General features: G+C 43.8%; 1 protein-coding gene across 12 annotated transcripts in view; it reads right to left on the bottom strand.

Moving 5' to 3' along the window:
* Positions 1-15,155, bottom strand: part of cacna1g (calcium channel, voltage-dependent, T type, alpha 1G subunit) — a 160,869-nt gene that overhangs the window by 14,180 nt on the left and 131,534 nt on the right. For all 12 annotated transcript variants that reach the window (XM_034039010.3, XM_034039015.3, XM_034039013.3 and 9 more), the window contains 7 exons: positions 14,604-14,755; positions 7,266-7,375; positions 5,219-5,352; positions 4,312-4,382; positions 3,488-3,566; positions 2,689-2,810; positions 1,039-1,359 (listed from right to left, as the gene is read on the bottom strand). In XM_034039010.3, the coding sequence (XP_033894901.3) occupies positions 1,039-1,359; positions 2,689-2,810; positions 3,488-3,566; positions 4,312-4,382; positions 5,219-5,352; positions 7,266-7,375; positions 14,604-14,755 (989 nt within the window). The remainder of the gene's footprint in view (positions 1-1,038; positions 1,360-2,688; positions 2,811-3,487; positions 3,567-4,311; positions 4,383-5,218; positions 5,353-7,265; positions 7,376-14,603; positions 14,756-15,155) is intronic.

Here is a 15,155-nt window from a genome sequence, read left to right as displayed (position 1 = left end):
AGGCCGTATACATGTTTCTGAGATTAGTCGGAAGTCTATATTCTATATTCTATATTCTATAACTGCACAAAGTGTTTTCTCTTAGATTATAAAAAAGAAGCTTGTGTCACGAAGTATTTTTTAGTGTAACATTCAATTAGAATGTCAATATAAACCCTTAGTAGTACATTAAGGGGCTGGATTCTCAAAACTCTTTACTTCAAATCGTTATTGGTGCAGTTGTTTAAAAAAGAAAAAAACAAACCTTGTAAATTTACCAACCCTATAATAATCAAATCAGAACTGTCAGTTTAGGGCTGGGAAGTAGTCTGTTCTTGGGTTGTGTTCCTTTTCATATCATACAGAAACACATTTTACTGCTTGGTTGTCATTGGGGTTTTGTTTTATTTAATTCATGTAATTAATACCTAACAATGTTACAGGAGTTAATTACATTGTCCCTTATCTGTCTGGTGGAGCCTCTCCAGCTGTAATACACACAGCATTAGATGCTTCCATTCTGTGGAAGTTGGACATTTCTCTCCTTTCCAGTATTTAAGGATGAACTTTTTTAGTATCAGTGAACACTGGCTTAAGACAATATTAACATCATTTCTATTAAATGGCATCGCACAAGATGTTACGCCCAACATGCAGAAATTAAAATGACTAAATATAATTACTTCCTTAAAATGTGGGGCCCATTTTTAAATGAATTACAAAAATAGAGGTATGATATATATTACTGTCGGCTCACTGCAGTGACTTTTGTTCTCATACTATTCCTGTTATGTAATAATTCTCACTGAAGGTATGGGTTTGGGTTGTGGGTTTAGATTTATGCATGTATGAATGAACTTCTATATCTGAGAATATATTTGTATTATAAGATTGCATTCATGTTATCTGATGTAATACAATTTAGAATAGACCCTGCCCCTTACGCACTCTCATGTTATAATATTACCCTGGTACACGTAGCTCTGTGCTCCCACAACCCCCTGGATATTACCCTGGTACACACAGCTCTGTGCTCCCACAACCCCCTGGAGGTCTTACCAGCGGGGGCTCCAGCGAGAGGGGCGAGTCTCCCTTGCCTGGGGCGGGGTCGGGGCTGTCCGGTCTGCGATTGGCCCAGGGAAGCCCCTCAGTCACAGGGGCCGGGTTGCTGATGCTGCGCAGCTCCAGCTCTAGCTCCGCCTCCAGCTCCGCCTCCTCCTTGGCCTCCTTGTTGCTCTCCTCCAGGTGCTTCATGAGCACGGCGATCACCACGTTGACCAGCACAAACTGCGCTGTAAGCACGAAGGACACGAAGTAGAGTGGAGACACGACCGTGTTGTAGCAGGTGCCAGTGTCCTGGGCACAGTCCCGCAGAGTGTCCTGCAAGCACACACACACAGCACAGCTCAGCACTGCCCACCGCAGAGGAGAAACATCACATGTAATCTGATTACATCTTTCAATAGCTGGAATGGTTCCTTTTTCAGAGAGGTAATGAAATGTGGTAACGCATTACATTTGATGTGAAAATATTATGTAGCAATTTTTTGTTACATAAAAAAAGGACTACGGCTAATGCACAACGTGGAAATCAGAAAGCGCTTCAACACAGTGGAAGTCAAACCTTACAAATAGTGATCCAGTCAATAAAATAGAGTCTGGGAGCGGTTCCTGCGACTGGAACAGAAACAGTTATAATGGATTATTTTTTAAAGTACCTTCTCCAACACTGTCACACCAGACAAATACTTCTTATTACCAGCATCAGAATACCGTGCAGGGAAATTGTACACCAGTCAGATCCCACTTATAATTTTGTTGACTTTTTTTTGCCCCAGTTCTTCTACCCTGTTTAGAAGGTTCAATGATGTTCCCTCACAGCAGCGATCCCCACAATAGTTCAGAAAAACTGAAGGTCGATCGATCCCGCGACCGAGCCAATTGCCTCCGGAGCTCGAGAGTGGATGCCAGCGAGCTACCGGCCCCTGGAGACACAAAGGCCAACCCTGCGGGTGTCTGCCTGAGCTCACCAGGAGCCTGGCCAGCAGGATGCGCTGCAGCACGATGATGAGAAACAGTCCTTGTTGGGTTTGTCTCCCTGCCCTGACTGTATGACTCACCACACGCTCATTTCTTTACCAGGTGAGCCACACAGGGGCCCCACAGCTGCCTGTACTTTATACAATAACGCTGTCTTCTGATTTATCTTGGTTTTCTCTGAGTATTAGAACTAGGTACCACTGGCTGATCTAAACCTTCAAACATATTAGAGGGGGTTTCCCATTGAATCTTTATGAAGCCTGTTAACTTGTACGACTTCTGTCATTTTGTTGTTTAATGCAATTAAATTCATTATTTCCTTTTTTAAAGTGATTTTGGATTGGGACCTCCAACTGAAAACTGAGGAAAATGCAAATAAAAAATAAGAAACTGCACTGCAGTGATTAATGGATATGATCTGAATAGTCTGTCTTTCACCACAACACTGAAAGATCCAGAGAAACCTGCTGTAAATATATGGGTAGTTTATATAAAGGAGAAGTGTCTAGAGTCTACTCTACAAATTAAGACAGACAGACAGGCAAACCGACAGACAGCGCTGGCCTCTGTCTTTGCAGTCCCTGGCTGATTCTTGTCTGTCTCAACTCTCGTGTTGACTCTGAAAGGCCCAGCAGGAGGCCGGGCACTATGGGATTCTGGGATACTGACCTTCATGATTCCGTTCCAGTTGTCTCCCGTGGAGACACGGAACAAGGTGAGGAACGCCATGCCAAAGTTGCGGAAAGTTGCGTGTCTCCCTAGGCCCTCGCAAGGATGGGTATCATCACAAACTGAAGAGAGCAGAAACAGGACAGATAACAGTTACAAAATCATCCCAAGACAGAGTAGAGAACCTGGAGCGTGCCACAAGAGTGCTGCTCAGTGTTCGTGTGTCGAGATCATGCTCACATTCCTTTTCTAAAATTTAACAAAATTCTTCTTTCAAAATGTGAATTAAAATGAAATAAAATTACAGATTTAACAAACGGTACAGAAGCAGGGACTGAGAGTCTAGAGTAGATGACTGTAATGATTCATTCCCCTCCTAATCAGCAGCACTGATCTGTTCCAGATTAAGTCCGCTGCGGTCACGGGACCAGCCCTCTGGTCTCGCAAGAACACATTCACCCTCCCAGGGGCACAGCTTTGAGGACCACAGTACTGGAAGCTTCAGGTAAGTCTGGACACTTTCAACCATACAATCAAACTCTTCGCTTGCAATCACCACATTGACCTGCCAGTATGGGAGGTTATTTATGTATCATGTAATCACGTATAACATTCTTATTACATATAGCAAACAATGGTTTCAAACTGACATTCAATGTTACTGTTTCCAACCACAATTAATAACTTTATAGATGAAAGTCTGAACTGTCTTCCTGTTCACAGGCCCCTTTATACAATAGCCCAGATTCTCAATAGAAGAGGTTTGTTGGCAGGGTAGGGGGTCTCCTATCATCCTTACCAAGGTCTCCAAAGAGCTCGACACCCAGAGCAGCGAAGATGAAGAAGAGCAGCATGAAGAGGAGGCCTAGGTTCCCAACCTGCAGGGAGAGAGACACAAACACAGTCACATGCTGCACTGGACAGACAGACACAGACACACAGACAGACAGACAGACAGACACACAGTCACACGCTGCACTGGACAGACAGACAGACACACAGTCACACGCTGCACTGGACAGAGACAGACAGACAGACACACAGTCACACGCTGCACTGGACAGACAGACAAACACACAGTCACATGCTGCACTGGACAGACAGACACACAGACACACAGACACACAGTCACAAGCTGCACTGGATAGAAAGACAGACACACAGTCACACGCTACACTGGACAGACAGACAGACATACAGTCACATGCTGCACTGGACAGAAAGACAGACACACAGTCACACACTACACTGGACAGACAGACAGACACACAGTCACACGCTGCAATGGACAGACAGACAGACACACAGTCCCACACTGCACTGGACAGAGGCAGACTGCCTGACTCAGAGCCCCACGCATACACTTCTGCATTGCTCTGACAAACAATAAGGGACATGCCTGTATGCAGAACCACAGTGGTGACATGAAGTGTGACGTTTTACCTAACTGATTTGCAAGCTGGTTCCAAACAATCAAATTTAGAAAAACCATTACACCTGCAGTACATTTCATGTAAATGTGTCTTGATTCGTTAAAGCAAGGGACCCTCCACTGTGTCAGTAACGGACAACAAGAGATGTCATCTTGTACTGTTGTCAAAGGACCAAATCACAGGTGTTTACCTGTGGTAGCGCCTGCATTACAGTGTCTAGCAGAGATCTCATTCCCACAGCCATCTTCAACAGCTTAAGAACTGCAGCAGAGAGAAAGCACACTTGAGTAAAAACAGCAGCGTACAGGTGCTCCTGATATACAGCAATAATGCAGCAGCCCCTGAGTCTAAAGCCCTCAGTCCCTCTCAGTGTTATTACCATCCAGGGAGCATTTATTCTAAGGGTTTCTCTGGGTACACAGGGCACACACACTCTTTAAATTACCTTTGCAATCACAGGCCATTTCCTATACACTGCTATAGAGGGCAGCTCCCCCATTGAGCTTGTTATGGAAAAACAGTCAATCAGATCCACCACATAAACAACCAGACACACTGTGGATTTGACTGTGTGCCAGTATTCTACTTAGCTAGTAATATATGATAGCTATTATTCCACATCCAGCTCAGTAGGGGGGCTGTCCAACGACATTAACAATGTATATATGTATATTTTTTTATGAAAACATGTTTTATAATAAATCCGAATCTATAGTTGATCCTGTCTCATATAGTATAAGACTGTTGTGTTGTTTTGCACTTGACAGAACTGATCAGCGGCACTTTACAGTGCCAAGATACTCTTATACCGCAAGAGATTGGGTCAGCTGTACATATTAACTTCATACAAGTAGCCTTCTTTGGTAGAAGCTGTGATGGTTGGTGTTGAAGGTACATCAGTCTATTTACAGCTGTGTCCTGTGGTTCTGGTTTCTGTGCTAGTCTTTAAGTATTGGTTAGGGTTCACTTTATGGACTCCATTGGGATTTTAAAGACTTCAACCAAGCCCGTCCTGATTCTTCTGTTCTAGGGGGACTTCGTTGAGGTGTTTAAAGTCTGAAGAGGAGGTGACAAGGTGCTGCTGACGGAGTACAGACCTCTGGCGATCCTCAGGACCCTCATGATGCGGATGATGGTGGGGTTGATGGGCAGGGAGGCGTTCACCTCAATCTCCTCCAGGGTGATGCCCATAATGGACAGCAGCACGATGGCCAGGTCCAGCTGGTTCCACCTGTGATGACAGGAGAGAGTCACATGGGCTGGGGCCTTCACACACTCCCTACACTGAGAGTCACAGGGGCTGGGGCTGCATGCACTCCCTATACTGAAAGTCACAAGGGCTGGGGCTGCATGCACTCCCTACACTGAGAGTCACAGGTGGGGCTGCATGCACTCCCTACACTGAGAGTCACAGGGGCTGGGGCTGCATGCACTCCCTATACTGAAAGTCACAAGGGCTGGGGCTGCAAGCATTCCCTACACTGAGAGTCACAGGAGCTGCATGCACTCCTTACACTGAGAGTCACAGGGGCTGCATGCCCTCCCTTCACTGAGAGTCACAGGGGCTGGGGCTGCATGCACTCCCTACACTGAGAGTCACAGGGCCTGGGGCTGCATGCACTCCCTACACTGAGAGTCACAGGGGCTGGGGCTGCATGCACTCCCTACACTGAGAGTCACAGGGGCTGCATGCACTCCCTACACTGAGAGTCACAGGGGCTGCATGCCCTCCCTTCACTGAGAGTCACAGGGGCTGGGGCTGCATGCACTCCCTACACTGAGAGTCACAGGGCCTGGGGCTGCATGCACTCCCTACACTGAGAGTCACAGGGCCTGGGGCTGCATGCACTCCCTACACTGAGAGTCACAGGGGCTGGGGCTGCATGCCCTCCCTTCACTGAGAGTCACAGTGGCTGGGGCTGCATGCACTCCCTTCACTGAGAGTCACAGGGGCTGGGGCTGCATGCACTCCCTACACTGAGAGTCACAGGGGCTGGGGCTGCATGCACTCCCTTCACTGAGAGTCACAGGGGCTGGGGCTGCATGCACTCCCTATACTGAAAGTCACAAGGGCTGGGGCTGCAAGCATTCCCTACACTGAGAGTCACAGGGGCTGCATGCACTCCCTACACTGAGAGTCACAGGGGCTGCATGCCCTCCCTTCACTGAGAGTCACAGGGGCTGGGGCTGCATGCACTCCCTACACTGAGAGTCACAGGGCCTGGGGCTGCATGCACTCCCTACACTGAGAGTCACAGGGGCTGGGGCTGCATGCACTCCCTACACTCTTGGAGGGGTGTCTCTCTCAAAGCCAAGGGAGCAAAGCTGCCATATTGCCAATCTCAAAAGGAAATGCATCAGACAGCGTTGTTATTTACAACCTAGCCTTTAACCAATCATGTGTTTTTTCAATCAGCAATGCATATTCACACTAGCTGTCACCAGCTTGAAACAGAATTCAGAGTTATTGCCCTTTCTATCCCACTCACTTACTTACTAAATACAATTACAATACAGTCTTTATGCATTGGTAGTAAAATGGTAATATTTTGGCTAACACTGGTTGGACAGATTTAAAAAGCAGACAATTATCTATCCAGGAATACCAAGATATTTAGTGAGCGAGAGGTCCCAGTGAAAAAAAATACAGGCAATAAAAGCCTCACGCCTACATTCCGAAAAAACTGTAACTTTACAGAGAAGAGGCATGTCGTATTCAAATAAGGGGTGGTTCCTACTCCCTGGTAGTCGATCAAACAAATTGGCCTAATACGTTTGTTTAAAAAAAACACAAATGAACGATTCTTAAGACATGCATTCCAAACAAAATTAACAACAAAAAAGAGAAAGCCTAATTATAGTGCTTGACATTGATTATAATGAAAACAGAGAACTTGACCATTAATTAGGACTAGTATTTAAACATTGCCATAGTTTCCTGTAGTATTATGCACTACATTTATTTGAATCCATAGGTAGCCTATCATTAAACCACCCCCTGTATTTTTAATCTTGATTAGCTTCAGGGCGGCTGCTACCTGGTACTGGGAAGTCTGGGGTAGCTCAAGAGCACGGCTTTAGTTTGATCAACTGCCCCCCCCCCCCACCCCCCACCCCCCACCCCCACCCCCAGGATATCCTCACCTCTCCTTAAAGAAGCGTCGGAACCCAAAGGCAACCAGTTTGAAGACAGACTCGAGGACGAAGATGATGGTGAAGATGTAGTTACAGATCTTGAGAGCTTCGTCCAGAACCTGGGGAGAGAACACAGGTCAGGACCTTTACTCAGCAATGACAGGCCATCCTTCACCTGCTCAGAGCTGCTGAGAGCTGCTTTCAGATAGACACGCTGCTTCAACAATGGGAATGATAAGTTAATACAGACCAGATTGGAACCAGTAAAGAAAGTCAGACCAGTGAATGTGTGTTCCAATTAACAGCTTAGAAGCGCCTGCAACTGTTGGTGATAGAACAACCCAGCACTTCTAACAAGATAAAAGCAATACTACCCAGCATAGAAGAATTGTCACAATATCAACTAAATATGCAGCGTGTAATTCACCAAATTGAACAAAGAATTAACACATGATTTATCAGGAATGAACATCTGGTCAGTAATCTAGAAATTATTATGATCAGGAGTCACTGAAGATATGGGGATATTTTATTTAAAAGATCAAAAACAATCCATTTTAGCATGGGAGGAGGGAGGGGTAAGTAGTTATTTTAAAGGGGCCTTAAAAACATTCAGCAAAAATATGAGAATTAAACTAAAATGCTCATGTTAAAGCAGGAAGTGATGTTGGGAAGCATTTTAGTGTTACACGGGCTTCACCTTTGGGTTTCAGTGTAAATTCAGCAGTTGGTAAATATTGGGGTAATTGTACCATACAATACAATTCTATTTAGGGTACCCTGATATGAACTTGGTGGATCCTAAAAAAAATCCTGAAAACCCTCAGACTGCCATTCAGACCTCAGCATGTCAGGACAGAGGCTGTCTTATTGCACCAATAGTGCTGAATGCTGTGTGCTGGGTTTAGCTGGATTTGAACCCAGGCCTCCAGCACTGAAAGACTGAAAGACTGAAAGGGTAACACATGTTCCTGGAGTCTGTCTACACCACCGGCCCCCTAGCTTTACTAAATCAGAGGAACTTCAAAGAATGAGTGTGCCACCTGTCTGCATCAATCTCTCAGTGTGACACCTGTCTGCTTCAATCTCTCAGTGTGTCACCTGTGCTTCAATCTCTCAGTGTGTCACCTATCTGCTTCAATCTCTCAGTGTGTCACCTGTGCTTCAATCTCTCAGTGTGTCACCTGTGCTTCAATCTCTCAGTGTGTCACCTGTGCTTCAATCTCTCAGTGTGTCGCCTGTGCTTCAATCTCTCAGTGTGTCACCTGTGCTTCAATCTCTCAGTGTGTCACCTGTGCTTCAATCTCTCAGTGTGTCACCTGTGCTTCAATCTCTCAGTGTGTCACCTGTGCTTCAATCTCTCAGTGTGTCACCTGTGCTTCAATCTCTCAGTGTGTCGCCTGTGCTTCAATCTCTCAGTGTGTCACCTATCTGCTTCAATCTCTCAGTGTGTCACCTATCTGCTTCAATCTCTCAGTGTGTCACCTATCTGCTTCAATCTCTCAGTGTGTCACCTGTGCTTCAATCTCTCAGTGTGTCACCTGTGCTTCAATCTCTCAGTGTGTCACCTGTGCTTCAATCTCTCAGTGTGTCACCTGTCTGCTTCAATCTCTCAGTGTGTCACCTGTCTGCTTCAATCTCTCAGTGTGTCACCTGTCTGCTTCAATCTCTCAGTGTGTCACCTGTGCTTCAATCTCTCAGTGTGTCACCTGTGCTTCAATCTCTCAGTGTGTCACCTGTCTGCTTCAATCTCTCAGTGTGACACCTGTGCTTCAATCTCTCAGTGTGTCACTTGTGCTTCAATCTCTCAGTGTGTCACCTGTCTAATTCAATCTCTCAGTGTGTCACCTGTCTACTTCAATCTCTCAGTGTGACACCAGTCTGCTTCAATCTTTCAGTAAATGAACCCAAAAAGAAAGACCACTCTCTGGCATGGTTAGAAACAGGACACAGTGTGTGGGATCAGTTTAAAATACAGGAATACATAAGGAACAATAGACACTAGAGGGAGCCCTCTCGCTTTCGTGTGCTGAAGGGAAGTCGTGAAAGATCTTAAAGGGGTTATTACATCATTTCATTCATCTTCATGTTTACTTTCACGTGCAGTTTTAAGTAACCATGTCATTTTTAAACATATTTCTAGTTCTAGATAAATACAAGTTCTCAGTTTTTGCTTGATTTATTTTCAGGTCAGATGCTGTTTCACTTCCTAGGTCAAAACATGTCACTGGCTGCAGAGCCACTGCTTGGTTAATGACAGGTGGGACAGGAAATAATGTGCTCAAGGGTGGGGACAATTTCACTCTTTAGATGAAAGGACAGAGGAAGTGTAAGTGTGCCAGAGTACCTGATAGTGCAGTACAGTATGCAAACTGAGAACTTGCTTTCGCTTGTAAATACCTGTTCATTATAATTGAAACAACCCTTTTTAGACACCTTTTTCTGACAACTGGTTGTGCAAAAATGAAAGTTAAGGACAGAAATGAAGTAAGACCAAGTAAAACCATTTCCTCCAGCTTTTAATTGAAATGAGAAAAATACCTGTTCATTATAATTGGGTTGGTGTGGAGTCTGTGGCTCTGTGAGATTGGGTCGGTGTGGAGTCGGTGGCTCTGTGAGATTGGGTCAGTGTGGAGTCTGTGGCTCTGTGAGATTGGGTTGGTGTGGAGTCTGTGGCTCTGTGAGATTGGGTCGGTGTGGAGTATGTGGCTCTGTGAGATTGGGTCAGTGTGGAGTCTGTGGCTCTGTGAGATTGAGTCGGTGTGGAGTCGGTGGCTCTGAGAGATTGGGTCAGTGTGGAGTCGGTGACTCTGTGAGATTGGGTTGGTGTGGAGTCTCTGGCTCTGTGAGATTGGGTCGGTGTGGAGTCTCTGGCTCTGTGAGATTGGGTCGGTGTGGAGTCTGTGGCTGTGTGAGATTGGGTCGGTGTGGAGTCTCTGGCTCTGTGGGATTGGGTCGGTGTGGAGTCTGTGACTCTGTGAGATTGGGTCGGTGTGGAGTCTGTGGCTCTGTGAGATTGGGTCGGTGTGGAGTCGGTGGCTCTGAGAGATTGGGTCAGTGTGGAGTCGGTGACTCTGAGAGATTGGGTCGTGTGGCATCTCTGACTCTGTGAGATTGGGTCAGTGTGGAGTCTCTGACTGTGAGAGTGGGTCGGTGTGGAGTCTCTGGCTCTGTGAGATTGGGTCGGTGTGGAGTCTGTGGCTCTGTCAGATTGGCTTGGTGTGGAGTCTGTGGCTCTGTGAGATTGGGTCAGTGTGGAGTCGGTAACTCTGTGAGATTGGGTCGGTGTGGAGTCTCTGGCTCTGTAAGAGTGGGTCAGTGTGGAGTCGGTGACTGTGAGATTGGGTCAGTGTGGAGTCTCTGACTGTGAGATTGGGTCAGTGTGGAGTCTGTGGCTCTGTCAGATTGGCTTGGTGTGGAGTCGGTGGCTCTGTGAGATTGGGTCGGTGTGGAGTCTGTGGTTCTGTGAGATTGGGTCGGTGTGGAGTCTGTGGCTGTGTGAGATTGTGTCGGTGTGGAGTCGTTGGCTCTGTGAGATTGGGTCGGTGTGGAGTCTCTGACTCTGTGAGATTGCTCTGTGACCTGAGTGCAGCCTGCCTGCGAGTCCTGACTCAGCAGCCACTCTGCATAACACTCAAGCGGGAGGCTAATGAGAGCAATTTGAAAGCTGTCAATCTGCGTGTGGAACAACAGGGACAGTTTAGCTTCCCTTTAGCACAGATTAATCCTGTTAGCAGAGCCTGGAATGCCTGCCTGCCTGTCCTCGTGTCACTATCATCACTGCTGATAAAGATATCTTCAACAGGCAGGGGACCGTCTCCAGACACTGCTTGCTGCAGGCCTGGGAATGCTCACAATTCACAAGTATGTTGAAATACTCTTTCGTTTCTAATAAGCAGATAGAATTAAATACATGTATTATAAGCATGGCTGCAAGTGCAATGCTCACAGGAATGGACAAATTGCAGGATACAATTCGGGAAATTAATTTCCAGTTTTATTTTATATAAAATCTGGAAATGTATTTAAAATAATACAAACTGGGTGAATTACTTTCCCAGTTTTCCAGGTAAATACCAGCAATATTATTGGGTTCAAGTTAATCTGTATTATATACCTTAAGGATCATCTCAACCTATTTTCTTCCAAGCAGAGCTATCATTATCATACAGCTGCCCTCTCTCAGTTAAAAGGACTTTAGGTTCTTGAAACTCACTTGAAACGGCAATATCATTTTCAAGTAGCCAAAGTGATCCAGTCCAAAATATAAGTCTAAAAGTCTAAAAGCACATTTTATAAATGTCCTCATACAGAAATCAATCAAGCAGTTAATGGCCTCTATGCCAGACGGTACATTACAGTATGTTAAACTGACTGCCTGGAATCATTATTCACATAAGCCATTTATTTTACATTTGGTGGGACAAATTTAGGAGCAAACAAGTAAAAAAACACAACATTTTTCTCCTAATGGAAGAGGGCAATCATTATGTATGAATCTAGATATCGTCAATTGATTTGCAGGTATCTCTAAACATAGCTTAAATATCTTCACAAAGACCTAATTATATAACTGTGTACGGGGCAGATTCTGCCCTGTTGGTGAGATGAGATGGGTTCAAAACTCTAAAACCCTGGACGCAGAAGTCATTTTGCACAGTGGTTAACATTCTCACTTGCAGTGTGCAGGGTTGCCGGTTCGCACCCAGCACCCATCCTGTTACATCTGCAAATTATTTAAAGATACGTGTAATTCATTTTAGGGTATCTGTAAACGCTTTTGAGATATCCTTCAATATTTAGGGATCTCTTCAAGTGTAATTTGAGATAAATGATTGTCCGGCTGCCATCCGGTGGTAGGGTTTTTTCACCAATAAGCCTCTTGGTTATCACCTCTTAAATATAATATACAGAAATGAAAAACAAAAACAGAACAAAGAGGGTTTAGTCTATAGCTGTGTCTCTGACGTTTCCAAACTGTCTTTATTTCGGTGATCTCCTTCTGTCCTGGAGATCAGGGCAATGAAAACACTATAATGTTTCTTGTGATATTTCCTCTCCCTGTGCTGGGTTCAGTGATCCAGTGATGATGGCTAAGGGAACACATGGCTTTTAATGAGAACATGACATTAGTTTAAACAAGGATTAATAACTCCTATTAAAAAAGGAAGCACAAGCCGGTGTGGGGGCTCAAAGCAATCAGCCCTTTTCTGCCACAGTACAGTATTGTTATCACCCGACCCATCACTCCTTATCTCCAGACTCAATGCAAGAGGGACTTCCCTGTGAATGAGTTATTATCTCCTGCAGGGACTGCACACTTAGAACGTTTCAACAATATTTTTGCACAATATTTTTACAGATTTCCCAATGCTTTTCCCACAGTTATACTATGCATTTACCATAGGTTGCCATGGTTTGTCATGATTTTGTATAGCTCTCTGTACTTTGCAACGCTTTTGCTGTGCTTTATTACACTTGGCTGAGCTTTTACTACAGGAGACTTTGTAAAGGCATATCCCTGATGCATCTTACACTTTCATCTAGAACCACTTTTACAATAGTAACTAACGACCACCTTTAGTAAGGAAGTAAGCAGAATATAAAATGATGCATTTCACTCTTTAAGGTGGTACAGCCGTTACTGCACATCTTGTTTTTTCAACACCATATGTACAAAAGGTGGTATTGCTGGTAGATACAATCACATACATCTTTTCTCTACTGTCTTCTGTATAATTTGTATGTGCTTTTAAACTTCTGATTCTGTGCATTTCAAAAAACATTTCAGGCAGTAGAAAGAGCAATATGCTCCAGTTTGATTCCAGTATGATTCCATTTGCTCCAGTTTAGTTTATACAGGGCTAAGACTTTGGTATATATTATATAACCTATACTGCCTGAGGTAATGATGTATCACACAATTGAGGACAGCCTATAAGTGATCCCTATAGCGTTCTCAAAATGAAATAAAAAACAAAACATGAACTGAAGCATAGCATAGGCTTGAATGTACACTTTCCTTTATCAATTGCATTGAAAAAGACCCTTCATTTAAATTGTATACTTAAGGGACTCACCATATGAAAAGAAATGTAATTTAAACATTTTCAAAATATATGAACAGGTGTATCCGTATAGCTTCCAATAGTAAAAGCACAGCAAAGAGTGCAAAAGCATGTTAAAGCATAGGCAAGCATTGGAAAACAAGGAGAGGTATAGCATACTAAAACACCTGACTGAATAACATCTTCTCAACACAATGATCATACAGACTGAATAACATCTTCTCAACACAATCATCATACCAACTGAATAACATCTTATCAACACAGTGATCATACAGACTGAATAACATCTTCTCAACACAATGATCATACAGACTGAATAACATCTTCTCAAACGCAATGATCATACAGACTGAATAACATCTTCTCAACACAATCATCATACCAACTGAATAACATCTTATCAACACAGTGATCATACAGACTGAATAACATCTTCTCAACACAATGATCATACAGACTGAATAACATCTAATCAAACACAATGATCATACAGACTGAATAACATCTTCTCAACACAATGATCATACAGACTGAATAACATCTAATCAAACACAATGATCATACAGACTGAATAACATCTTAGCAACACAATCATCATACTGACTGAACTCAAGGACAGAGCTGTTTCTGAATATGGATAAAATCTCAAACAGAATCATCATACTGACTGAATTATGACATCATATTGGGGTAACACTTATACAGTAACACTTATACAGTATATTTGTTAGGGTAACAAATATACAGTAGTTAGATACATTGAGTGTATCTAATTACTGTATATTTACATAATAGATACTTAGTAAATACATGTGTACTTACACATCATTACAATGTTATTATGCACAGTTACAATGTACTTAATGTGTACATCTTTTTGCACAATATAACCCTTACTCTAAACCTAATCTTAACCCTTTTCTGATACAATAGTATACTTACATATATTGTGCAAAAAGATTTACACATTAAGTACATTGTAACTATGCATAATGACATTGTAATTATGCATAAGTACACATGTATTTACCAAGTAACTACTATCTACTGTAAATACACAGTAATTAGAGACACAATATAAAGTGCTACCCATACTGGAAACCAGTGGCAAAATATCTCCAGTGTAGGTGAGAACTAGATTTATCACATAAAATGTATCACCACAGGCGTTGAATAATTAATACATACATACATACATACATACATACATACATACATACATACATACATACATACATACACACACACACAGTACACAGTGATAAGAGCAGCCTACCTTGGGTTGCTGGTAGTGCTCCATTGCCATGGTGATGACGTTGAGGCCAATCACCACGGTGATGAAGAGGTCCAGGTAGTGACTGGTGCACATCTTGTGTATGAGGAGGCGGGAGGGGGAGTAGTCAGAGTAGTAGGGTTTGCACTGCGCTTCTACAGGGGAGGGGGAGAGAGAGTCAGAGAGCAAGCAGGGACCAGGGGGAGAAAGACATCACACCACATATACAGTCATACGAGTCCAGGAAAAGACCAGGCCGTTACACTCACCCCCCTCGCTGCAAGTCCACCTGCACAAGTAAGCTTGGCATTGATACTGTACTGTACGTCATCCGTAACTTCAACCATACATTCTGAGGGGAAAGTAGGCTGGTTTTAAAGGCACTTAGCGATCAAAAAGGTGAAAAGTCCGGTCTGAATGAAAGGCAGACATTAGTGCACAAAAAAGTTAAAGCTTAGTGTGTAGGGTATCTTGTTTTATATGAAATGTCATCTCGTGCTGTTTCAGAGAGGACTGCAAACTGAAGCACCTCAAACCATGCAGAATAACGTCTCT

This window comes from Acipenser ruthenus, chromosome 17 (assembly GCF_902713425.1).
Source record: "Acipenser ruthenus chromosome 17, fAciRut3.2 maternal haplotype, whole genome shotgun sequence".
NCBI lineage: Eukaryota > Metazoa > Chordata > Actinopteri > Acipenseriformes > Acipenseridae > Acipenser > Acipenser ruthenus.
The sequence above is the reverse complement of the archived record's forward strand: the minus strand, read 5'-3'. Positions and strand labels throughout refer to the sequence as shown.